Consider the following 27,091-nt stretch of genomic DNA (forward strand, 5'->3'; position numbering starts at 1 on the left):
TACTACTGTAACTTAATATTTATCTCTCCCAGTGTTTCAACGTGTTTTTAATAGAATATCGTGTTTATTTATAAGGTTGGAGAGTGTCTCCAGCCACCAGCAGATCTCCTTTCAGACATATTGTTCCTATAAAAACACATGTCAGGGCAGCAGCTGAGACGCTACCTGGTGCACTCTGCCAACTGGGCACTGTTCCCAGTGTCTGTGGGCAACGCTGTCTAATCACATCCTCCCCTGGGTGGATGAAAGCTAGGTGGAAGACATTCAAAGGCCTATGGAGTCTAAAAAATCCAGGAGAACCTCCTGCCCTCCCTCATACAGGCCTTCTTCAGGACCCCCCAGCCGTTGATACTCGCTGTCCTGTTCACAGACTTCACCCTATGATCTCTCTGTGATCACATTTTTCTACACTCAAAATGAGATTTCTTATCTCAAGCGGGTTATTTTGCTGTTCTAAACTTGCAGAAGTTAACATTGTGTGGGCCTGAAGAGGCCTTTAATTGACCTGCCCATGCTGTACTCACAAATGGGTTCTTTCATAGCTACTGTTGTGAGGGTGCATGAGCTTTACAGAATGCTGGCAAAAATCCCTTTAACTTAATGAGAAACCGTTCGGTATGTGTCAGTTTTTATCAAAACGTGAATTCAGAATATGCATTTTAAACTGGAATCTTGACATTATATACGCTGTAAACAGTTGCTGTAGTTTTACAGTTATCTGAGCTACAATTTTCAACAACATGCGGTTTTCTTAGATTACAGTATTTCAAAGTATCTTAGTGTGAATTCTGGGTGCTGATGTGCATCCTTAACAGTTTTCTCTATAATTTAAGTAAGAGTCTATTTGTAAAACATAATGGGGTTTTAAATGTATCAACACATTATGCTAAATGAGGCTGTTGCGTGTTTTAAACAGAAGGTTAGATTTATGTTTTGTTCTTCTAGGCATCTTTTATTATGATCAAAAACGTCTACCTGTTTGAAACTGGGTGTCCTGTGCGATTATACAGTTGTTAATGAATGCAAGATGCTTGAATCCCAATTATTGGAAGGCACAAAGGAACACAAAAATGCTAACCTTAATGAATGGAAGGTAGTATACAGGAGGGTAGGGGGTCACTTTAAATGTATGGATAGAATTAAGTTAAAGAGAGCATGATCTATGCCACACTGTCAGCATTAGGCCCTGTTAAGCTAATGCGTCATTAAAGTCTTTTTTGTATTCAGGGTGTGGTCGGGGACCCTGGGGAGAGGGGCCCTCCTGGACCGGACGGGAATGAGGTATACTTTCATACTTTGCTATATCTACTGAGGTTTCATCCTGGGAGAAGTGGTGTTATGGATTAGAGATATTTATGCGTGTACGTTAGACTCTGAGGAGTCAATAAACAGACTAACAGTTTGCTAAATGAGCTCAGATGTAGTGAATTTGCTGGTACGAGTGCAATGAATTTGATAGAGAAACGTATCCATACACCAGTAATGGACAGTTCCGATTCGGGAATTGTTTGTGTGTCCGCATTAATGTTGAATTGTGAAGTCTGACTCCTGAACATGTCATAGTCGAGTCAGCGTCGGCAGGTTCCTGTAGACGGGCCTTACGGTATGACTAATGTACATTTTCTAATTGCGTGTTTTGTGCATGTTTTAACAGGGACCTGTTGGAGCAACTGGCACTGGTGGCTTTCCTGGCCTCAGAGTGAGTATGTCTCTCTCTCTCTCACACACACACACCCTCACCCAGTCACCACACACAGCTATACAGTTCACTCAGAATGGTACAAAAAGACTTCCAGTGAGTGGCAGGTCCAGGGAGAGAAATGCCTTGTTGATGAGAGAGGTCAACAGAGAATGGCCAGACTGGTTTAAGCCGACAGAAAGGCTAAAGTAACTCAGATGACCACTCTGTTCAATTGTGGTGAGCCAAGGACAGGAAGCTGAGGCTGATTTATACAAGACAGCTGAAGACTGGAAAAACATAGCCTGGTCTGATGGATCTCAATTTCTGCTGAGGTGGTGTCAGAATTTGGTGCCAGCAGCATGAATCCATGGATCCAAGCAGTGGTTTAATGGTGTGGGGAATGTTTTCTTGGCACGCTTTGCGCCCGTTAATCATCACTTGAATGCCACAGCCTATGTGCATCTCTTCAAAGTTACAATTTACCATCTTCTAATGGCTACTTCCAGCATGATAATGCACCATGTCACAAAGCAAGAGTCGTCCCAAACTGATTTCATGATTTCTTGGGTGGCCTTCCCAGTCACCGGATCCGAATTCAACAGAACACCTTTAGGATGTGGCAGAACTGGAGATTCACAGCATGGAAGATGAAGACCTGAAAAATCTGCAGAAATTGCATGATGCAGTCATGTCTACATGTTGACAGATTCTCAAAGGAATGGGAACGTCTATGGAATCCATGCCATGAAGCAAGGAGGCCCTACCAGTATGATTATAGTGCTCTATACAGTTCCTTCCATATTTCTTCTAATGTTCTCTAATAAACTGCTCAGTTAGCATATATGTAAGTATTTATGTGACACTCTAAACCTAACCTTAACATTAATCAGCTTAAATGTATATGATATTTAAAGTTTTAGTTTCTTGGGAAAACACAGAGGAAGAACCCTTAATGGTGATATTTCAAAAGATGGTCCTTTTTCAACTCTTCAGCAGCAGATTGAGTCTTTCCTCACCTTTGTCTTTGCATTTGTCTTGTTTATTAGTCGTACAGAGAGAGTGCGGAGCTGTGCTGTGGCTGTTGTTGTGTTATAGCTGCTTCCTGTCTTGAGCTGCTTGGAATCGCCGAGGCCAAGGTCATTTGTTTTTTAGTGGCAGTTGAAGCCAGCATTGCGCTCTTTTAGTGCTGCGCTACTGTATGACACTCAGTCTGGCCAGGTCCAGTCTGCCAAGAGTGGATTAGGACCATTTAATGCACTTTAAGGGCTTAGGAGAAAGTCAGCAGCTGAACATTTTTAGTTGGACAAGGACGTGGAGAGATACAGCCCTCTAGAGTGGCTAGAAAAGAGAGAGAAATTGAGAGACCTTTAGTTTAACAAGAGAAAGTGCTTTGAGAACAAACCAAAAAATTATTGTTTGTACCACGCATCAACAGAGGTGTAAAGCCGCAGTCACACTAGAAATTGCCTGTGAGAAATAGGCATGACCAAAGTGGGACCTGAAGACTGGCAGCAAAAAATTGCAATATGGTAGTGACTTAGCATTTCAGCTGTTGCCAGCGATATTGTGGTGAGGTTGGGAAATGGTATGCCGTTCTAGAACCTTGACGTTATGTGGAGCTTCTTTGTACTAGAAAAAGGTTCTTCACACTACCACATCTCATTTACAAAACTGGTTCTTTAAAGAACCATCTGTTAAAAGATTCTTTAGAGAACTGTTTCTCAAACCTGTCCTCGGGACCCTCTAGTTGGTCCACACTTTTGCTTTGTCCCAACACATAGAGCAAATTATTTTAATTGCAGAAGAAAAAGGATTTTTATTTATTTACTATATATAATTTGTATTTGCCGTTATATAATCAGTTATAAATATTATATAAATATTAGTTATATTTTTACAGCTGACGTAAATGTAAAATATTTTAGTTTAGTAAATATAACAGCCTTTCATGCTGTCAGCACCAGCTGTTTTCATCGAATTTCGTGGCTTGCTTGAAGCACCAGGCCATGAGACCACACCACTGTGTGATGCATCTGACTGACAAAGCTGCACTGCAGGTGGAGCTAGTGGACAGCCAAACGTGGGTTAAACCAAGGCTAAAGGCTAACATCACCCCAAGAGACTGGCAGTTTCTTCCATAGTTCTCTCTAATGCTCTCCAGTCCCTCGATAACAACCTGGACTAACATTAACTCAGACTATAACTGACTACGCAGCAGGAGATGAGTGATTACTGAAAGAAGCCTAGCTTAGCCATTCAGATAAAAGACTACCATTAGCTTGTTTGCACTGTTTGCATGTTGTGTTATCTGGCTTTTTTTGGAATTCCAGGAATTCCATTTTTACTACTGCTTGTCACCCCACACCGCCGACATGTTATTAAGTTCTATTAAGGTCTACTGTGGCACATGCATGCATCACTCAATAGAGTGCATGCACGTGTTATAGCCGCTCCCTATCTTGAGCTGCTTGGAATCGAAGGCCAAGGTCATTTGTTTTTTAGTGGCAGTTGAAGCCAGCGTTGCACTCTTTTAGTGCTGCGCTACTGTATGACACTTAGTCAACTCAGTTTGATGATACAAATTCATGTGACAATCGCTTCAACCCAAAGTTTTACACATAACATGTTTTTACCATTGGGAGGGTGCAGTGTGAAACTTGATATATATATATATATATATATATATATATATTGAAATGAACCAATTCAGCTAAAATTAATGTCATGTTGCTAATGAAATTTTGCTGTCAAGACATTTGAGGCAGCTTTATCCTTCATTCTCCCCTGGAAGGAACCTCACCATGCTTACTTTCTTTCTCACACTTAACCTCTACAGCCATAACTTAGGCTCACTTTTGAACAGTATATATGGCTACTATTATAAACATGATGCTAGCAAGACTAACAATCTGCAGAGTGTTTCCCTCCCAGCTCTAGTTGCATTAAAATGTCTACACAAATAAAAATTGTTGTTATAAAATATGCAAAATTTCCTAGATTCCATTAATCCAATAGAATCATATGTCAGTATCTGTGGCTACTATTTCATAATACACATTCTCCACACTCAGGACATGCAAGGTCAGCATGTAAAACCCTGGAAGGAGATGTAATATTGGAACAGAAAGCAGAGGAGTTTGGATGTTTTTGTGAAAGCAAGATTTATATTGTTGGTACAGTATCCAGAAGTAATGTTGCCAGTAGACACTCAGCCAGGGTACACCTTTTATAATTATTTAACGCTGTGTACTATATGCTGCTTCAGATGCTGAGGATGTTCTTGGACAGCAGTGTTTTCCAGTTCTGGTACTCTTGCACTACACAGTTCAGTGCTTTCCCTTATATGCTACAGTTCTTTGGTTCTTGAAAGCCATTTGGTTCTGCTGTATGCTAAAGGTTCTGCACCTGTTTCTACAGTCCAACCCCAAATCATGAGATATTCCCCTCTTGCACAGATTAAACTAAACCAGCAGTCAGTAGTCCGGCAAAGCTAAGTGCTATAAAGCATGGGGGGGTGTAGCCAAAACTGTGGCAGGTCTTCTACACCCAGAATAGCTTCTGTATGTTGTATGTTCTGGTCATGTTCCTGTGGACCAGTTATCATATAATGCTATTCCAGATTTTCATTGAGAAGGTTTGCAGATTCACTGTCTCAGAGAGCCCCATTCCTTCATTTATAGCCACTAAAACTTGATGCTGTCAAATCCATGAGTGTGGTGACTTGTTCCGATTTGTCGGTCATGACAGGAGCACGTGCTGGTTGGACACGGCAGAATGGGAAGCATGTGGTGCAAGAGACATGAGAGAAAACCCCAGGTACACTGTTCCAGAGAAACCCCTTATACAGACCTTCATGAACAGTTGGATCCATGCAGCAAATTACATTTGTCCAGTATTTGTCAAGTGGAAGGGCAGCTGGTTGGACAGTTTTACCTTCACCTGTACTCTCTTGCTGTTCAGTGCTGTAAAGAAACTTATTTATGACTCTAGTAATCTTCCAGCAACTCAAGCGAGTTATGATTCCATTCTCAAAAGTGCTTCACGCAGCCATTTTTCAGACTGAAATGTTGGTGGCTTGGTCTTAGACATGATTGATTATGTTTCTGGCCACTTTCACTCAGTCACGGCTGCAAAATGATCAGTGACTGGGCAATGTGCTCAGTGTTTGGGATACTGAGATCATTTCCAGACGAAAAGTTTCATTTTTTATTGTTATTTTTCATGTAAGAGAAAGAACACTCAGTGTGACTCGGCTGTAAAACCACACTGATTCACTTTTTAAGTCACAGGCAACAGAGTTTGAAATGTCACCTTATTATGAGACTCAGATGTACAGTTCAGCAGCATTCCAACAGATGGAATTGCTTTCGCGGTGCTCTGATGTGCTGGCTCCTCAGTGGTGGAATAAACTTCCCATTTCAGCTCAGACAGCTCAGTTTTTCTCTTCCTTCCTATGGAGATATATTTATATCTCCAAATAGCACTTATCTTAATATTTGCCCAGTTTCCTGTTTGTTTTGTTGAAGTCCTTGTTAAATGTGTTCTCTACTTCACAGTAATAACACCATTGAATGTACATACAGGTGATAAATTACAGGAAAAGCCAATATAGAGTCTTAGTAAGATGTTCAGCCTCCTTGAGGTGCCAGAATGGCTTCAGTGGGGCTTAACATAGATTCTATAAGTGAAACTGTCCTGGAGGGATGGAGCATGGTTCTTCCAAAAGAGATACCTTCAGCAGGAATAGCAGGAGAGCACTGTCTCACAAATCAGTCCAAAACCTCCCAAAGGTCTTCCTTTGGGATAAGATCTCGTGACTGTAAAGGTCATAGCATATGATTTACATCATTCTCAAACTGATCAAACCATTCATTTACCCCCTCATGCACTGTGGATGGGGTGGTGTTATCCTGGAAAAGACCGCTCCCATCTGTGTAGAACATTTTTCACTATATAATAAAGGTGAACAGATAGAGTAACATTGTAGTTATTGGCAGTGAACCAATCACTAAACCAAAACATGGCCTGGTTTTTGCACATTTCAGTAGACCAGTGGAGATGGTTTTCGATCCACTGATGTGCATTTGACTTTGTAACGAGGGGTTCATCAAGTGAGGGTCTAGTTTGACTGAGAAACTTGAGAAAGCAGCAGTGTGTTCTTGGAGAGTAGTGGTTTCCTCTGTCATAGCCTCCCATGAACACCATTCCTGTTTAGTAGACTTATGAGCGCAGGCATTATCGAGTGCAGGAGGTACTTGCAAATCCCTTACTGGCACCCAGTTAGGGATTTCCAGAGGTAGATGGCGATGGCCCACCAGCTGCAGACAACATATGTCCCAACTGGTACTCAAACCTGATTCCCAGCTGGAGTGACAGTGGGCTGAAATCTGGTGGTTTTGTAAGTTTGTCTAAATACTTTTTTCAATATGCTAGTAAGTGTAGTTTCCTAGAATAACAAAATCTTACACCATGTCCGTCCTCCACTTCAGTGCGCCTACTGTCAGTTTCAGAGTCGTTTTCTGGAAGCGTTTGTGAGGGCAGTATCACATTACGGCCTGTGCTCTTTTCTCTCTCCGGAGCCCCTCGTTTTTTATCACATGCCATCAGTTGAAAGAGATAGAGGGCTTTTATGAAGTGCATGCGATTTGTCTTCATCCCACCAAACCATTAGGGCCTCATGCCCCTCCCCGATTCCTGACTTTAGCAGCTCCAGATGTACTGCTTTTTTCATGCCACACACCCTTTATGGTAGTGGGCTCAGGCTGCTGGAGGACACTGATTCCTGAATGAATCATTTTGATGACTCTGAAGATCAGAGATAAGTGAAGAACCTCTCCTTGCTAGTGCTTCAGCTGTCCACTGCTCAGCAGGATTACCAACCTCAGACCATTCACAGCTGTCCATCCCATAGTTAGCAGATAATAGTTAATGGGTTAATCTGAGCAGTGTGGCAGGCAGATGCAAACACAGAATTGTGGTCTGATCTTTGCCTCTAGACTCCATATAGACATCCACTTGCACCCTGTGAAGAAATACATTTTGAGTCAATCGCTCCTGCATTAAAGTTGAAGGGAAGGGTATTTGTTTTGTTATTAAGCAGAAAGGAAGCTGGCCCCAGTAAGTGTCATACTCATACCATAAATACAGTCAATTTAAATCTAGTTATTACTGTGGTTTAACTCTACCACCTCCTTCCTAGCACTAATAATCAGAACCAGTCACACCTTATTTGTTGGCAAACATTTGGCAACATAGAAGCACTCAGTATCATGTCTGCCACGTTCCCATGCATTTCTGCAGACCTACCCAACAGAGCTAAAGCTGCATCATCTGAATTGCCAAAGCCAAACAAAGAGCATTGGCTGGCATACTAAGCACAAGATGAGGATGAATATGGTACCCACGTTTAAGCCTTTCTCCATAATTCCTCTTTTTCTCCTGATCTAACAAAAGAACTTTCTAGATGATCCATACATTTCTGCGTGTTGTGATGAACTGCTGGTGATGCAGACACGGCTTTGTAGCTGCCTGATTATCCGGCAAAAACCCTGATTCTTCAGGTGGTCAATGTGCATGTTCTCAAAGCCCTGGAGTTTTTTTAAGAAGTGCGCTTTTGAGAGATAATGCACCCAGACTTGATGTTGTAGACCTTTTCTAAAGAGTGATGACACCCTTGGAATGCACTGTTTGAGACCTGGAGGAAATTTGTGTCAGAATCGCTGTCACAAGACGGGGAGAAGAATGGATTGAGAATTTCCTCATAAACCTGTCATGCAGTACCTGTCACAAGCAGGCCGGTGATGCTTAAACCTGCTCATAAAGATTTGTTGCCCCTAATCAGGCACACCTGATACAGCTTATCAAGGTCTTTAGAAGCGTCTGTTTATGAGCGAAGGGTACAGTAGGTTAGGACTGGAACTAATCTCTGTAATCTCCAGCAACTGAGATGGTCATGCCTGGAGAAGTATATCTAGAGAGTAATGAAAATAACTTATTGAACCTAATCACATTTTTCTTGGTTACCAATGAGACGGGCTAGTAAGTGCACTGAGATGTTTCTGGACACAAAGCAGACACGTTTTCACCTGACGTTTTTCAGGTTTTCTTGAAACATTGGAAATTAATCACTAAATGTCAGTCATTTCTTTCAGCTTCTTTCAGTGTATACCCAGCCTTTTCTTGCCCAGAGGCTAGTCTGTCATTTCAAAGAAATGAAAGACATGACCAGTTATAAAAAGCTCTGCTTCAACTCCTTCCTCAGCACAACCTTGACTTGAGAACAAAAATGCTATTAATGAATTGAAGCAAGTTCACAACTATAAAACATCCTCAGAGTATCGCAGTGATTTTTGCATCTCCTATAAAACTACCACACAATCAGTCATATAAAGGTCACATAAAGGTTCAGTCTAAAGTAGTGCAATTTTTGTTTTTTGTTTTTTTTTAGGGTGACCCTGGGCCTGAGGGACCTCGTGGACTGCCTGGCATTGTGGGACCTCAGGTAATGACCACTCGCTCTTTGTAACCTCACTGGTGGACGATAAAAACCTCTGTTGAAAACCACCTCTTCTGTCATTGGCAGGGCCTGGCGGGAGGGGTGGGGCCACCAGGATTGAAAGGTGATAAGGTGATCTAAATATTTCTATTATTGCAGTGAATCTGTACATGTTTTGAGCCTCTCGTGTCAGTAATGGATAATTTTAGTTAGTTTAAGTTTAGCTGTAACATTTAGGTAAAGCCATGTTGAATTAAAAGCTGCACTTGATTGTATAAAGATTTCCCCAAAGTCATAAAGTACTAGTTCTAGTAATGTAGTTCTGACATATGTTAATGGTGTTAGTTGCTACATTGTATCCCAGACAGTCTCAGACTGGCTATGCTAGCATCAGAAGTTCTTCAGAACATCTTCACGATGCTTGAGTCTTGTAGTCTTGGTGTTGCTGACATTGACAGTCTTTTATTGCAGTATTAGCATGCTACTTGCAATGGTTCCTCTTTGGGGTTATGAATTGATGCTTTTATGAATTTACAAATGTTAGAGTGTTGTTGTCTCTTTGAAAGTGAAACTGCCGCTGCACTAAATCTGCTATGTTTAGCCTGTAATCTCTCTGTGATAATGTGTAATCTAGGGTGAACCTGGATCAAGAGGAGAGCCAGGAGAATATGGTTACCAAGGTGACAAGGTAGGGGAAATGTTATGGGAAAAATTGAATTAACATGCATTTATGAGCCTGAAGGCTGGAAAACAATAGATAGCAGCTGCTAATTAATGCAACACCTGCTGTTTTTAAAATTTAGATGTTTAACTGGTTTACACTGTTAAAGGAGAGGGTGTAGTGTAGTGGGTAACACCTCTACCTTCTAGACTATAGACTGGGGTTCAATCCCCATCTGGGTAAGCACTCTACACTATACCAGTAAGAGTCCTTGGGCAAGACTCCTAACACTACCTTCGCCCACCTGTGTAAAATGATCGAATTGTAATGTTTGCTTTTAAGGATACCGTTGCAAATCAGCATTGATATGTTGATGGCATTACAGTCTTGCATCTGTGAAATGAAAACTTCATAGATAAAAAGGTTCTTAGGAACATTTTTATAGACGTTCTTCATGTTTGTCAGCATGGTAATGTTTATTAATGTTGTCGTTTGTGCAGGGGGCTGCTGGTATTCCAGGACCACCTGGCCCACGTGGAAAACCTGGACCAGCGGTACGATAGCCAGTCATTAGCACAGCACCTCATTACTGAGAAAACTCCATAAACACACTGTGTATTTAAGAAACTGCCGGCACGACCTTCACTCTCAGAGCTGTTCAAGAACAATGGCTGCTCGCAATTTGTTTTGCACACTAGAAACACCTGTTTAGCCTCCAGTCCACTCTGTTTATGGAGCATGCACTGTGTTAAAGTGAGGAAAGCTTTGCTGGCCTTCAGTTCTGCAAGATTGAGCTTGCAGCTGATTGACATTTTGTACTTGTGCCTATTTTAAAAATGGTTTATCCTGGCACTGGAAGAGGAAGGAGTGCTGCTGTGGCTTGTGTTAGCATCTACAGCAATCAGTGTTTGTTTTGTGTTAGGCTGCTGCAGTATCCATCCAGCGCCTGCCAATGATGAAGCGTTATTACAAGGCTATATGAAAATTAGTTCCACTTAAGCCGCCTGCATTGCTTTCAGTACTTACATTATCAGTGATCCTTATCAGTGAATGGATCTGATGTAAGAGAAATAAATAAAAGTCAGTGAAGCTTTCAAGAATTAACTCCACACCTCCTAGCAGGGTGTGTCTGCCCATGTATGTATGCATGTGAAAATTATGTTGAAGTTTACAATCTGTCACTTTTCTCCTGCTTGAAAGGGGAAAATAGGTGACCTTGGACCTCAAGGACCACCAGGCCCACCCGGACCTGAGGTAAGAATTGCCAGCATGCTGCTAAACAGCCACTTTCATCTCAATATCAAGACTCAGCACAGTTTGGTGATTAAACAATGTCAAACAATGTGATTCAGCTCAGCAGTTAACTGCCAGGTTTAATAGGCATGTGCAGCATGAATATGACCGAAAACTGCTGGACTCCGGTCCTTCAGGACAGGAATTGGTCATCCCTAAAGAGTCTGACACAGTCCAAAACGTCATTACTGTCATAAGCAGTGGCCGTGCTTTGATTGGGCCCAATGGGCCAGGGTCCCACCTTCCTTTATCATTGGCCCACCCAAAACTGACTACTCAAATTTACCTTTAAGATTAGAATGTTATAATGGAAAAACAGGGCTTCAAGACTTGAAGGCCCTTATAAGGTGAGTCATAGAACTGAGTGGAAAGATGGGACTGCAGCTCAGTATGAAGAGAACAAAGGTTATGGCAACAGGAAAGAGCGCTAATTTCACCATCGATGGTGAAAATGTAGAAGTGTTGGACAGCTTTTGCCTACTTGGATCAGTTATTACAACAGAGGATCCAACTGTCACAAAATGTGACACAGATTAGCACTCGGCAGAACAAGTGCTCATCATTACATTTGAAAAGATCTTCAGAAGTAATGACGTGTCTCTACAAACTAAAATCAGCATTGTTCAGGCTGTGGTCTTTTCTGTGGTTCTTTATGGCGTGTGAAAGCTGTACAATAAACAAGCAGGACAGGAAAAAGTGCTGATGCATTTGAACTTTGGTGCTGGCGAAGACGAGAGTACGCTGGACTGCGAAGAAAACGAACAAACAGATCCTTGACCAAATCAAGCGTCACTTCTCACTCATGTCTTATTTTGCACACGTTGTGGGAATTCATTGGAAAAGTCAATGCTTAGAACAGTTGAAGTAAACGAGGAAGAGGAGGGCCAGCAGCAAGACAAATGGAGACAATCCAAGAAATTATGAACAAACCATAAGGAAGCCGAAAGTCCCAAATAGAACACAAGATATTCTGGAGGTTCACTGTCCATGTGGTTGCCAGGGGTCAGAATCAAGTCGACAGCACTCTGAAATTCTGAAATTTGAAATTCTGTTTTCAATCAAAATTCCAGTTTAACCAACAACCATAACTATGAGGTGTTTGCAAAGTGTTTTTGACCTCAGAATAGGACATCAAATCTCATCGTAGGAAGAAAATTATAACTCTTCCAAGACCATCACCACCACATATGAACTGGAAGCATATAAGCATGGCTTATTCACACAAAAGTACATAAAAAATATATACAATATATACAAAAGTAGCCAAGCAGACCATATATTATTACAGAAATACAAAGATTACAAATAGTTATCCAACTTTGCGGCTCATTAAATCTGAAGACATAAACAGCAGATCATTTTAGTCATGCTGGACGTTATTGCTGTGAACAGAGCAAAAGATACCACTTCTTTGGATGCAGCCCTCGACCTAAGAGCGAACATCAGGCCTACCCTTAAATTTGTGGGACCCATCCAAAACAGCAGCCTTGGTGCTGTTATTGATCATAAGAAAACCTTGTGTCTCAAAATAGGAAAACCTCATAGGAGAAAGAAGAAGTATATTTAACTTACTTAACCTATCTAAAATAAATATAACTTTAGTCATTGCTTTTCAGCGGTAAACAGTGTATGCAATTTTGAAATGGAGGTAAATGGAGATCATTGCACTCATTCTAGAGTATGGGACATAAAGCTTCCTAGCTGGCACCCCTCAACCATTAACCCCCAAAAATGAAATTCTGGCTATGCCGCTGCAGTGAAGTAGTAAGACTTGTTGAAGATGAAGCTACCTGACTGAATAACCAAGCTTTCTTGAGGTGAATTGGGTATATTAGACCAGAGAGAGCACACCAACATCAGAGTGTGTGGTACTCCAAGGCTAGAATTGAGAACCACTGCCTTGTGATGTCCGTGAAGTTTGTGCGTTCTTGGATATTCTGGACGGACTAAGTTCAAGAATGGTGCAAATCTGCAGTTGTGGTCAGATACTTTCATATACTCATTATGGACATGAATGTCATGGCAGTATTAGGCTTTTGATGATTTCATTGAACTGTTTCTTTCTGGGGCAGAATGAGGGTACAAAATACATCTTTAATAGAAAAAAAAGTTTTTTTTGTTGTTTTTTCAGGAAAGGGGGTGTCTGAAATCAACACAGGGTCTAAATTACACAAACAGGGCCAAAAATACACCTAACACCTAATATTTGGTTAAATGTCTTTTAGCAAGTTGCACCTTGACCTGACACGTTCAGCAACCAATTCTGCTTGGATATTTGATCACTGTTCTTGGCAGAATAGGTAGAGAGTTCAATTAAATGTTTTGGTTTCCTGGCACAGACCCGACTTTTAAGTACAGTCCGCACATTTTTGGTAGGGTTGAGGTCAGGACTTTGGGAAGGCCTTTCCAAAAGCTTAATGTTAGCCTGCTTTATTCATTCAGCAACCAGCGTTGGTGGTCATTGTCCTGTTGGAACACCCAAGTGTGTCCAAGTTTCAACCACCTAGCTGATGGTCTTGGGTTATCCTGAGGAATTCTCAGGTAGTCCTCCTTCTTCATTATTCCATCCACTTTGTGCAGTGTACCAATTCCACTGGCAGCAAAACAGCCCCAGACAATGATTCTACCACCACCATGCTTAACTGTTGGTACGGTGTTGTTGAGGTTGACTGCCCCCACTTTACTTCTCCAAACATACCTCTGGTCATAGTGGCCAAACAACTCAATCCTTATCTCATCTGACCATTAAACCTTCCTCAAGAAGGCTTTTCTTTGTCCATGTGGTCAGCTGCAAACTTTAGTCAAGCTTGAAAGTGTCAGTTTTGGAGCAGGCGCTTCTTTCTTAAAAGTTGCATGACTGTAGACAGTGACACTGGTGTTACAGCAGCTTATGGTTCACGGCAGGCCTGTGCCTTGGTGGTTCTTGGGTTGCTCCCGACTATCCAAACCACTTTCACCATGGCTGAGGGTGACAGTTTGGGTCTTCTTCCAGACCTTGGCAAAGTGGCTACACCTCCCAGAAACATGTACAATTGTTTGAACTGATGATTTTGGAATCTGTTGTTGTTTAGAAAAAGCTCAAAGAGACATTCCTGATTTCCTACGATTATCTTTTACTTAGATCTTCACTGAGCTCCTTGGATTTTGCCATTTACTGTGCACTGTCAAACAAATCCTTTTTTATGTGTGCGCAGAGAAGCTACCAGCTTTGGTCAATCGTGCTCACTAACAGGACATTACGAAGCCCTCGGCCTTGGCCAGTTAAAAGGCATTTTGGAACTTTCAGCACCATTCAGTTAATAATCCAAGTGGGCTGTATTGATTTCAGAAAACCCCAAAAAATTACAACTTGTGCACCAAATTCTTGTTTATTTTCTACTAAAGAGGTACGTTGTACAATCATTCAGCCCCAGAGAAGAGAAGATCAAAGAAATCATTGAAAGTCTGCATATGCCTGAAATTTAACTATGGTTCTGTTTAGTTTTGGATAGTTGCTCAGTTCAAATGTGTTGTTTCTGCTAATACCATGAAGGTATTTTTGGCTCTTTTAGATGTAGAAAATGTGATTTGGATGGCTTTTGTAGTTTTGGAAGCCTTGAAAGCTAATGGACATTTGTTAGCATGATTTTGTTTGTGTAATGCTAAGTAGCCCTGTTAGCTTTGATCAGTAATTAGTAACATTAGTGTTGTTCATTTTGGCTCGTGGTTACAAAACAAGCTAATCTATTATTTCAGGACAGCACAGATGTGTTTTAAGAGCATTCAAGTACTGACTTTATCAGTGTTTCTCTTTGAAGTCGGCGCTCTAGGTCACAAAGCTGTGTGGAAATAGCACAGTGCTAGAATAACTGCTTTTTCTCAGGGCATGTGGTAATCAGATGCTGAGGGTTTAGGATACGTCAGTAACATTTGTGAAAGCTACAGTATTGTATGTTCCTTTAGGACAGAGTCTTTGATGCCAACTGGTCTTGCTTAGGAAACTTGAATTGATAAGTAGTGAACTACAGGCCTTTTTGAACAAGCATTTCTTCACCGTCTCCATCTGTGCTGTGCTGAACGGTTGGCCATTTTTTAGTAATTATCAATAGAAAGGACTTTCCTAGAGGTTCTGTCTGATTAAACACGATCGCATCTGGGCTGCAAATGCTGGATCGCTGCGGATCTGTTCACTTGAAGATTTTTGAAGCAAACGTCTCAGGCACAAGCCTTTTGCCATCTAGTGGACTTCTGTCAGCACGACACCTGCTTGAGATTCCCTGAGTCGTAGTGCTCTCGTCCTCTGGGAAAGTGGTCACCAACACCTCTATTTTTAGCTGCATGATCCATTTTTAGTAGGACTATTTAGCAGTTGCCTATTCCACCCTCATGCATACAATTTCTCAACATGAATGATAAATCCTTCTATTCAAATAGGAATTATTGTTTATTGGAAATGAAGTAAAAGCATAGTTCCAAGTCAAGGGACTAATTAGGAACCTTAATTTAGAAGAGTTGTTCTCATTCAGGGTAGTTCTGGAGCTATTTAGTTCCTCAAAATTGTTCTAGAGCCTTTGGTGGAAAGCTGCCTATGATGAACAGTCATCCCACTGACCCACAAGTGTCTGATTTGTAGCAACTGGCCTACATTCTCCCTCTTTTATCTCACCAGCCTCCCATGGCTGAAGGATAGCAATGGAAAAGTTGGGAGTGACCACATGACATGCTGGTGTGGTCCTGCAGACTTTGTGGAAAAACATTAATCTTGTGACTAAGACGTTGTCATACAGCCACTTTTTCTTCTTGTCTGTAACATCCTGTCTTTTCCTCCCTCTTCAGGGATTTCCCGGAGACATCGGCGTTCCCGGTCCCAATGGCCCTCCAGGACCAAAGGTGCAGAGACCGTGTGTAATCCATAAACCTCTAAATCCCTGCAGATTAGTAGTGATGATATAAGTCTACTTTGGGCAACTTTCTGAGATATGACTCCTACCCTCAGCGAGTTTCCAAAATAGGCTGTAACGAAAAAGACTCGCTGTCACTGAAGACGGTAGCCGTACTTACATTTTAAATTTAAATTGGATTCATTATTCACTGCAACAGCATATTAATTTCCTCTCACAAAAGCCAGTATTAAACAGCCACAACGTGCTTTTATCCATACAGCTCCCATGGTCTCTATTTAGTTTTTGAAGACCCCAAACGAGTACCTGTTAGTCTCTTGTCCACTGTAGAGCCGAATGGTTCCCAGGGACTGTACTGTGCTGTTCTCACGCTGGTGTGAACTCATGACACCAGTTACGGTTTCTTTTCCATCTGCTGAGCTGCTAAATAAGAACCAGGAAAGAACTGAAGAAAACTGCACAAAAGAGTGACTAACTGCTAACTGCTAACAGCCTAATACCTGAACAGACACGCTACAAAACACGTTTAATTCCAGTTATTACTCCACCACCAGTCTCTCAGCATGCATTAGCCTCTAGGCTAGCATTAGCATAGCACAGCAGGGTACAGCACAAAACACCACAAAGCAGTTCTGTTTTTTATCTCTCTGTCACTTCAACACCGGTCATTTGAATGTGTGCTCTCACACATGAGTCTTTATCCTCTAAACGGGTGGAACCAAGCCTGTACTGCAATGAGAGGCACTGTATGCTTCAGTTAGCTTAGCCTACTAGACTACAGCTTAAAACACTGCAGAACATGGTCTGTTTTGGTTTTCTGTCACTCCAACCACTCAGTTGACTTTGCTCTAGCTAATATAAGTTTTTATCGTCTATACTTGTGATAGCAGAACACGTTACTGTACTGGGTTGTCATTAGCTAAGCTAGCTAGGAGAGAGGAGCTGGCCAGTGTTAGCTTAGCCAGGAGGTTACAGCTCCAAACACCTCAGAACAGGTTTAATTTCGACTTTCTGGCCCTCTAACACCAGACGCTTGAGTTCGCTTCCTCAGATTTGTGTTATTATCATCTAAACTTGTTTCAGTAAAGCTTGTTATTCAGAATGAAACCTGCTCTGTGGCTAGTAGAGCTGTTATCATGCTAGCTAAGCTAATGCTAGCCAGCTACTCTCTTAGTTAGCAGTGCTGTTTAACATTTAGAACTTGTTAGATTGAAGCTTTGACATTTATTAAATGTTGTATTTAAAATCGTGCACTGCTTTCATTTGTTTGACATCTATGTGAGTGAAAAATGTGTATAAATGGTGTGTGTGTGTGTGTGTGTGTCTGCCCTTAGGGTAATCAGGGAGCGAGGGGACCTCAGGGGCCTCCGGGGCCAAAGGGAACAGAGGTACGCTGCTCATGGCTTTATCTTTCTCACACACATCTCTTTCTGTATGTTCATCAATTACAGGTCTCTTCATTTACATGTGCCCATACAAACACAAGCACATTAGATATATTTGTGTGGTATATGTGTATATATATATATATATATATATATAGTATATATATATATATATATATATATATGTATACACACGCTGAAGCGGACGCAGGAGAAAATAGTGGTACAACGTGAGTTGAATCAAATAAAAAAAACATAAAGTGCAGTTCAGCAAATGTTGTATTTGTACTTTATCTAGGAAGAAAGAATGGAATTGCGAATTGCCGAGTCACAAACTTTACCGCTTGAGAGTTTGTGGCCGCTTAGCTTAGCTTGCCTTCTTCTCTGAAGTCAGTTCACATGAAATTTTAGAAAAAATGACCCGTTTCACCAGGTAAACAAGAGTGGAGACGTGTTTTACTTGAGAGCATGTTTAACCAGAGCAGCCGTGTTTATAGAACAATCTCATTAATAATAGATACAATAAATTTGATATAAAAATGTTTTGTAGACATTTAAGGGCTGTTATTGGTAATTCGATTCCCCGTCACAGAGCACAGGCCTGTGTAATAATAATAACGCTCCCTGTAGGTTAGTCGTTTCTCTGGTGGCTCTTAAAGAGTTTCAATTCATCAGCACAAAATAAACAGCAGCACGTCTTACATAGAGCAGCTTTTTCAGATCAAGAACTGATTCCTCGCTCAGAGGTATGAAGACTCTCTTCTCACCTCTCCAATTAACAGATCTACAAGCTTTTAACACGTGTGCATTTTCCAGCGCTGAGGTCAAACCCCACTATAATGTTAAAAAAGGCTGTAATCAGATAAGATGTGTTCAGCAGTTCCCAGAGGCTCCATGCGGCTCTGAAGTCAGGGCTGTTAGTGGGTGTTAGGAAGAACATGGCAATTTTTTTTTTCCTATTGGGAACTTTTCCAACAACTGAGTGGAAAATGGAGCGGAAGCTTTGGCGTGTCGCAGCCACAGTGTTCTGGCACGTTGGCTTGGCACCTCAGTGCAGCAGCCCAAGCAAAGAGGGTGTGTGTGTGTGGGGTGTATGTGTTTGTTTTTTTATATTTTCAGGACAGTATGCTGACTTTGTAAGAAAACTTGAAAAAAACAGGGCTAACCTACAGCACCAACAAAATGCTCCTAAACGCTTGTAAATGCCATGTTTCCTTTTTTAAAACTGAAAGGACAGAACTGTGTCTTTTTATATGTATATAATATGTGGTGCATATTATTATTGCAAGTATTTACATGCGACAAGGATGATACATATAATATAATATATTAATAAAAATATGCCCCAATATATATGTAATGATAGAATATATATGTGTTGATGGGGGTGTATATCAGTAGATTGTTTTACTGAAATGTCTCCTTATTTTCTCTTTGTGTTTGTTTGTTTTGTGTGTTTACAGGGAGATGAAGGCCCTTTGGGCCCACCTGGCAAACCTGGGCCCACTGTAAGTGTCTCCAGTCCTACCAGAGAGTGTCTCAGTGTGTATCTCTCCTCGCGTGGCCGTTCCATTCTGTAATATTTGTTTATGTAGTTTGTTATGCTGTGTGTGTGTGTGTGTGTGTGTGTGTGTGTGTGTGTGTGTGTGTGTGTGTGTGTGTGTTTCAGGGCAGACCTGGAAGGAAAGGTCATATTGGCGAGTCAGGACTTGAGGGACCGAAGGTATGATATGAAGATACTCTCTATTAGGGCTGCACTATGTGGACATAAAATATGTTTGATAAAGCTGTTGGCTATCACAATGACAAGAAGCAATAAATAAAGATAAATAATGGCATAATAGTAAATTATGAATAAAATGTCTTGACTCTCTTCTTGCAACCTCCATTTTAAGCAAAAATAGCATTACAAAAGCACCATTTACTATTGTGCAAAACAGTAGTGAACATAATGAAGTACTAATATCTACTTACATCAGAATTGGAAAACAGCATTTCTGGAACAGATTTTGGTATAAAAGCTACGAAAATGAATAGATTTTCATGTCAAAGTGCGCCTTCAAAAACAATAAAATGTCACGTTTATTTTTACAGCTTAGTTCAGGATAGAGTAATGCAGGATCTGCGCACATGTATGTGATTTGTACTTGGCTCTATAGCAGAGTGGATAACTCTGAGTTAAAGTGAGGTGTACAAATCAGAAGTGTCATCACAATAATTTGATTCTTAAATAATAATATTATAATTCCTTGCATCTTAAAATCTCAGATTTCACCATGATTCGCTTTGATTCAGTTCAGCTCGATTCGATTTATGTTGGTGTCATTCAGAATTATTAGAGTTATACTGAATATGTAAATGTGACTGAGCTATTTACACAGTAATTAAATATATTTTTAGCTCCTCTTTGTTTCACTTTTGGGGAACACTTTATTTGGAGTGGTACTTTGTAGATGATTAATAAACTCTTAACAGATTATCAGTAACACATCAACAACATATCAGTGAAGTAGCAGTAGTGAAGCATCTGAATACATTGAAGTAAATATTTTGTAGATGTTCTGTTGATACATTACTTACATTAAGTAGATGTTTGTTAATATGTTACGTTCATTACGCAATACCTAACCTTACCAACCTTACCCAACACCTAACCCTCACCCTGGCCCTAATCCTAACTCTTACCTTAACCTTAACCCAAAACCTAATCCTAACCCTGGCCCTAATCCTAACCCTCATATGTTTTTTAAATGTTATTTTGAGTCTGTTGAGTGTTTGTTTCATCTAAAAGGACGACTCAAAATAAAGTGTCGCCCACTTTTTTTGTTGTTTTTGCCTGACAACCATCTGGTGCCGTCTCCATGCTGGTTGTCAGCCACCTTCCCTTTAAGGCTTACACAGCTCCATTAAAGGGGAGGATGGTTTGGCAATAAATTTGTTGCACGGCTCATTATAATGGCACTGGAATTCTCCCTACACTGTCATTACAGGGTAATAACAGCATTCACAATAAAAGAGATAACTGCACAACAAGCGCTGCCATGTGCCTGGAGTTTCTGAGATGTCAGTTTGAGTTTGTTTGGATGCACAGAATGCAGTCCACACAGTTTATTTATTTACTTATTTGTTTATCCTCCTTTGTATTTACAGGGTGAAGTCGGAGACCCTGGCATCGTTGGAAAGAGTGGCCCTCCAGTAAGTCTTTTTCTTTGCAAGTACAAGTGTCAGTTGCGTTAGGCCTCCATTACAGCTCTTTAGTGTACCATAAAAAAGTGTGGTTTGGTTTTGATTTTCTCTGCGGTTTGATGATGCATTTGGTCCCGTGCTGGACTCCTGACCTAGTTTTTGTAAATAAAAACAACTTCCGACGTGCTGGATTTTCTCAGATCCAATGCACACAGCAGCCCTCCGCTCTTCCGCATCCGAATCTGTGAACTATTTTGAAGTTTAAAAGCTCTGGTCTGTTTGTTTTGCTGTCAGTTGTTTGTTTAGGCTGGCCGTCTCTTGTGAAAGGAGCTCAGTATTGGGAAGATGCTAGATATGTCTGGGAAAATGGACAGAATGTGTACATCAAACGGCAGCCACTTATCTCTGTTCCTGAGAACCAGCACTGGCTCTCAGATTTGACTAGATCAGCAGTTGTACAGTGAGAATCGGTTTAAAGGGGAATTACATATTCCAGTTTTTCAAACATTCTGCATAATTAAATGGTTAAGATCTAAAAGGCTCCTTCTAGAGAAGCTTGCAGAGTCAGAATTGTTCACGGTGGTGGTGAATGTGCTGTCTGATGGCTGATACGTTGTTTGTGATAGTTTTGAGATAACCTTTTGGACTAACACACATTTTTGTTCATCGTCATCAACGTATAAAGATCAAAAGACACGTGTAGTTTCTCTGGTGGTTTTGGACAGTAAATAAAGTGGCTATATTTGTGTTGTAGACATCGTGACCCCTGGTTCCCTATCACCACCACTGTAAAGAAATCTGAACTGGTCATTTTCACTGCAATGAACCACATAAGACACAGTGTTTTTTTTTGTGAAAGAAGCTGCTGGAATGAACCCCCCACTGCCCAGATTATACTTGTCACTCTACCCAGTTCCATCATCATTTTTCTTTTAAAAAAAAAAGAATTTCATTGGAAAATTGCTTGCATGACCAGCAGTGAATAGCAGCTGCTGGGGCATAAAAAATGCATGTGCATGCTAACATTTGTCTTTCATTGCTTCATGTCTTTCATTGCCACATTAGCATTTTATGGCCAAACTATTACCTTGAACTTTGATATTTCTATTATAGTATTTTACATATTAAGTATAATCAGATTTAAGGAATAAGGCTTGTGCTGTGTTCAGTCTCACATATGTAAGGGATTAGCACGTAGCCGCAGGCTTTCAGGCTGTCTGGATGAGTCGAGCTCTGCGGTTAGCCACACACATCTGCGGCACTCGAGGCTCCTCGTGAACACCATGACATCACTGTCCAAAATGTAAGACTGGACAAAATGCAGATTAGAGCTTTACAGCTTGCTGAGTCTATCAAAGAGTCTTCAAGCCATTATTTTTATTTCCTTTGGACAAAGGCACAACTTACCCATCCTGCATGGCAGTCTTTTATTCACGCTGTCGTTTATTAACAATTTTTAGCTATGTAAGTTAATAGAGAGCAGTTATGTCTGTAATCATCTGACAAATATTCATGGCAAAAAATGATATATGATAGAACAAACAGATTATAGAGTATTACAAAGGTATTATAATCAATGTTGAGAAACCAAACAAGGGACAGGTTGTTGTTCCATCATCAGCCTCAAACGAATTTCTCCCTCATTGGACTTGTTTTTCGTGTGAAGTGAAATGAGAGAAAAGAGGGAAAGAAATGTGGGTAAGAGAGCGAGAGGGTAGAGGGCAGTACCGATATCTGTATGTCTTTCCCTTTGTGAGTGACTCTTAGATGAACCTGTGATGTGGCTGTTCTCTGAGAGCTCCTGTCACTCCTAAATCAGCTCATACAGTTTTACTGCCTGTGATGCTCTCTGTCTGTGGACCTGCTTCACTTAAAGGATTTGGCCTTCATCCTACAAACATGCTCCTGTGCCCTCAGGTTATAACTCTCAGACACTGCACAGCACCGTGATGCCGTGTATGGTGGGTGTGACGTTCTTCATGAATCATACTGCATGAAAAACACTAGACACTCTGATTCTGTTATATATGCAAGATACCATTCAGAGGTCAGAGGACGTGTCTTACTGTGTTGGACCAACTCCTAGAAATGTGTGTCTTTATGTGTTTATATGAGGCTGGCTTTGTGAATGTTCTTATTTTGCCTTATTTAGTGTAGTTATTAATGTGTGTGGATCCTGTTTAAAAACCATCATTTTACATCAAGTTTTTGTTTGCTTGTATTGCTTGTGGTATGTTTTCACCATGCTAGCACAGTTTGACTGGGCTTTGGGCTGGGGGATTTTCACCACTGTAGCAGAGTTTGACTGGGCTTTGGGCTGGGAGACTTTTCATCATGGTAGCAGAGTTTGACTGGGCCAGGGACCAGGAGACTTTTTTTACCCAAGGCAGCAGAGTTTATCTGGGATTTGGGCTGGGAGACTTTTCACCACGGTAGCAGAGTTTGTCTGGGCTTTGGGCTGAGAGACTTTTCACCACGGTAGCAGAGTTTGTCTGGGCTTTGGGCCGGGAGACTTTTCACCACGGTAGCAGAGTTTGTCTGGGCTTTGGGCTGGGGGACTTTTCACCACGGTAGCAGAGTTTGTCTGGGCTTTGGGCCGGGAGACTTTTCACCACGGTAGCAGAGTTTGTCTGGGCTTTGGGCCGGGAGACTTTTCACCAAAGTAGCAGAGTTTGTCTGGGCTTTGGGCCAGGGGACTCTTCACTGCAGTAGCGAAGTTTGACTGAATTTTGGGCTGGAAGAATTTTCACTACAGTAGCAGAGATTGTCTGGCCCTTACGCAGGGAGACTTTTCACTACAGTAGCAGAGTTTGACTGGCCCTTGAGCTGGGAGACTTTTCACCACGGTAGCGGAGTTTGACCTTGGTTTTGGGCCGGGAGACTTTTCACCACGGTGGCAGGGTTTGGCTGGGCCTTGGGCTGGGGGACTTTTCACCATGGTAGCAGAGTTTAACTAGACATTAACCGGAACATGAAAATCACATGACGTCTACAGAGTAAATCATCAATGATGTCCAGTGAGAGCAACAATGTTCCAGCCAGAGAGTGTATATATCATGTATACTGACAGAGGTTCTTCCATGATTGTAGCCTCTTGCTACACTTTAACAGCGTTAAAAACATTTGTGGCCTTAATGATGTATTACATTAATGCATTACTAACTTGTTAACTTCGACAGCCCTGTTGGATGATTAGTTCCCTGGTGGATAATTAGTTCTGGATCACTCCTGCTCATCCCAAAGGTATTGGATATTGCTCTGTCACTCCAGAGAACGCAGTTCCACTCTCCACAGACCAGTCTTGGGGGGGCTTTATACCATTCTAGCCCACACTTGGCATTGAGCTTGGTGTCAGTAATGGATGTACCATAAAGTAGCTGAATTCACTAAAGAGAAGGAGTGTCAAGGACATATATTGTACACAGCAGCGTCTTAATGAAAGAACTCTTGCCAGGAGCTTATGCCAGCAGACTTCATATATTGGACTGGTTGATTTCCAGGACTTCACTCTGCAGTGAAATTTGAAGTAGTCATCGAAGCTTAATAAAGCAGTTTAAAGCTTGGGAAACCTGGCAAGAGCAGGTCTGATTCATTTCTAATGGAAAGGTTTGGCCGTGATTTGAGCCAAAATGTGGAACTCTGCCAGAGTTTTTAGTAACACCTCTTTCGTTCCCCTTACTGTACCCCCCACAAGAGATTGATGATCACGGCCTGGGGAAAAAAATAACTAAGGAAAATGTCACCATGGAAAACTTTTCCTTAGCTACTGTTGGGCCATTTTCCACTCAAGGCTAATGTATAAGTTAGTTTTTGACAATCGGTATGTCATAAAGTACTTGTATAATAAATCCTGGAGATCAGAACTCTCTAAGAGACCTGGAGGGCAGTAGATACTGGGACTGCATGAAGAGACTGAGAACAGCTCTGTACCAGCTTTTAGGAGAGTATGTAAATTATGGTCAGTCATGTTTACACCGAGCTGGCCACATTCCCTGCCATCGCTGATTTACACTCACTCAAAGTTCAGGAGTTCACCGGTTCAGCTGCGTGTTGCGTTCCGCACCTTTTCTAACCTAGCGCTGATTTCCAGCCAGTGGTGTTGCCTGGACATGTAGTGTCATCGTCATGGAATCAGCTTCTCAGGAACTGGACCGCATGTTTCAGTATGTTTTTGCAAGTCAGTTTTCTTCTAAGGAATCAAGTACACAAAACACAATAGAACATCCATCTCCATCAGTCACACATGGTGAGCCCACTCAGTTACTTGTTCCCCCTAATTCTCTGTAAAGTTGTAAATTTATAAAAATCCAGATGTCACTGTGGGATTCTGAAAGCAGGACAGCTTCTTTCCAGTCACATAAAATGCAGATCTGGGGGATTCTGTAGTGAAAGGTTAAATTTGTTAGAACTTGTTTCTAAAGCTCTTTATGTAGAGGACATGTGTATAATCTGATGAGACACTGGATTGGGTCTGAAACACTGTTTCACATGTGGTAAATAAGAATGCTGGATGAAAAGGAAAATGTGGGCTTTTAAACTTCTAGATCCTTGTTCCTTTTGTCTTAGCGTTTGGTTTTTCAGACACTGGCTGACTTTGCTTTGACTCCTGTGAAGATTATTTATTGACTGTTTTTATCCCTTTTTCACAATACCCATCAAAAGCAATTTCTGTTTTAGAGGTCCCTTATTTTCTTCTGCTGATTTTTTTTTTCAATAGTGTTGATGGAAATATGTATTATTCACAAAACTGGAAGGAAACTGGATCTTTTTATTGTGTTTAAAAGCTGTTTTTATTGTCAGATGTACACGATAGTTTGACAAGAATGTCTTTCATCACAAAGGCTTTTAGCGAAGTTTAGAATATTTCACCCTGTTGTTTGGCACACTAGCCACGTTCACATGCAGCCTAATAATCTGATAAAATAATCTGACTAATAGCTCATTCAGAAAAGAAGTGGTCCATTTATACACCTCAATCAGAATAGACTAGTCCAAGACCATTCAGAATACAATCACTATCTGACTGAACGAGGTGGGTAATCCTGTGAATAATCAGTTAAATAGAAGAATAATATCCGTGTAAACGCCTGTATCTGATTACATTCCCAATCGGAAACTTTAAGTCCGTTCTGATCATGTTCGTCACGTCATAGGGAAAGTTTATACTGTTCAACATGGCGGAGCAGAAACTGGTCTGCAGAGGAGACGAAGTTTATGCTCTGATCTTTAAAAGACGGCGGTGGGACGGACGTCCAGCTTATGTGTCTCAGAACACGACGTCTCCTCTCGGCCTACTTTAATAAGGACATGTGAAGGACGTTTTCCTGAGTCTGACATCATTTTAAAGTAATTAAAAACACAAGCGCTGCTCACTGCTGCTCATCTCACTCAGACTGGACTCGCGTGATGCTTGTTGTCATGGTAACGTTTACTCTAAGTGGTTCTCTACGCATAGGCATAATTTTGGATCGGATTACTTGTAGTGAGCATGTAAACAGAGTTTTTCCATCAGAGTCTTGAGTAGAGTGAGAATAAACACCTCAGTCTTAATCTATAATCAGAATTAATTCAGTCGGATTGACAAAGATCTTTGCATGTAAACACAGCCAGTGTAAGTTTGTATCTTGATGATGCTGAGAGTCCAAAGAGAATATAATCTGTTTGAATTAACTGAATTGAAACCTTATACTTTGTGTCATTGATGCGAAGCGCCAAAGCTAATTGGGTGCTAATATCGCCCTTCTTTGGCGAATCTTGTGAGTGAGTGAGTTTTTGGTAACAGGTTTTGACAGCATCATAGGTTTTGATGGTTCCACTTTGTTCGCAAACCTCAGAACAGTGAAATGCTGCAATACTTGCCATGCGAATACATCATGTGAACATTTTCAGGTATCACAACATTGTATTGTTGTCATTTTGTCTGAAATGCTGACAGTTGTAACATTATAGTACATGCGGTCAGTGATACCCACCTGTAGCCATTGGAAACCATTCATTAGTTCATTCATTAACATGACTTAACCAGGTAATTTTACAGGTACTAGACTGTTAGAGGATGCAAAGATGGGTATATGGTATGACTCTGCTAAAGTGGTTGTAGATGTTTTAGGTGCTTTCTGTGGACACAGGAATGGTGTGGTGCAGTTAATGGGTTAGAAATCTGAGTCATAACGCAAACTTTAACCCTTTAAATGACCAGGGCCTAAAAATAGCTCCAACAGTTTGCACTGAAGTCCCTGTAGTTACTGAATAGTAAGCCTTAGTATGTAATACGTCTGATATTTGGGTGGACGAAACTGAATTTACTGTTGTAATTTTGGACAGCCTGCACGAAATGTGTTTGCTGAAGGTAATGAATTACAGCAAGCAGCCAGAACCAAGATCCATTTACTGAGGAACCTGCTCCACTTGTGTGTTCTGTAAAGCACTGAAAATAGCATAGTTTTATTTCTTCAGTGCTGAAAAGTTGACAGAGCAAATGTTCAACTGAATGATGGATGTTTGGACGTA

At 41.1% G+C, this 27,091-nt stretch overlaps 1 protein-coding gene across 1 annotated transcript in view; it reads left to right on the top strand.

The window, feature by feature from the left end:
• LOC118823005 (collagen alpha-1(XXIV) chain) overlaps nt 1-27,091 on the top strand; it is a 163,152-nt gene that overhangs the window by 70,348 nt on the left and 65,713 nt on the right. The window contains exons 13-24 of the mRNA XM_036592365.1: nt 1,228-1,281; nt 1,655-1,699; nt 9,129-9,182; nt 9,264-9,308; nt 9,811-9,864; nt 10,338-10,391; nt 11,038-11,091; nt 15,946-15,999; nt 17,345-17,398; nt 18,859-18,903; nt 19,065-19,118; nt 20,546-20,590. Of these exons, the coding sequence (XP_036448258.1) occupies nt 1,228-1,281; nt 1,655-1,699; nt 9,129-9,182; nt 9,264-9,308; nt 9,811-9,864; nt 10,338-10,391; nt 11,038-11,091; nt 15,946-15,999; nt 17,345-17,398; nt 18,859-18,903; nt 19,065-19,118; nt 20,546-20,590 (612 nt within the window). The remainder of the gene's footprint in view (nt 1-1,227; nt 1,282-1,654; nt 1,700-9,128; nt 9,183-9,263; nt 9,309-9,810; nt 9,865-10,337; nt 10,392-11,037; nt 11,092-15,945; nt 16,000-17,344; nt 17,399-18,858; nt 18,904-19,064; nt 19,119-20,545; nt 20,591-27,091) is intronic.

The sequence above is a fragment of the Colossoma macropomum genome, unplaced genomic scaffold, assembly GCF_904425465.1.
Source record: "Colossoma macropomum unplaced genomic scaffold, Colossoma_macropomum, whole genome shotgun sequence".
NCBI classification, from domain to species: Eukaryota; Metazoa; Chordata; class Actinopteri; order Characiformes; family Serrasalmidae; genus Colossoma; species Colossoma macropomum.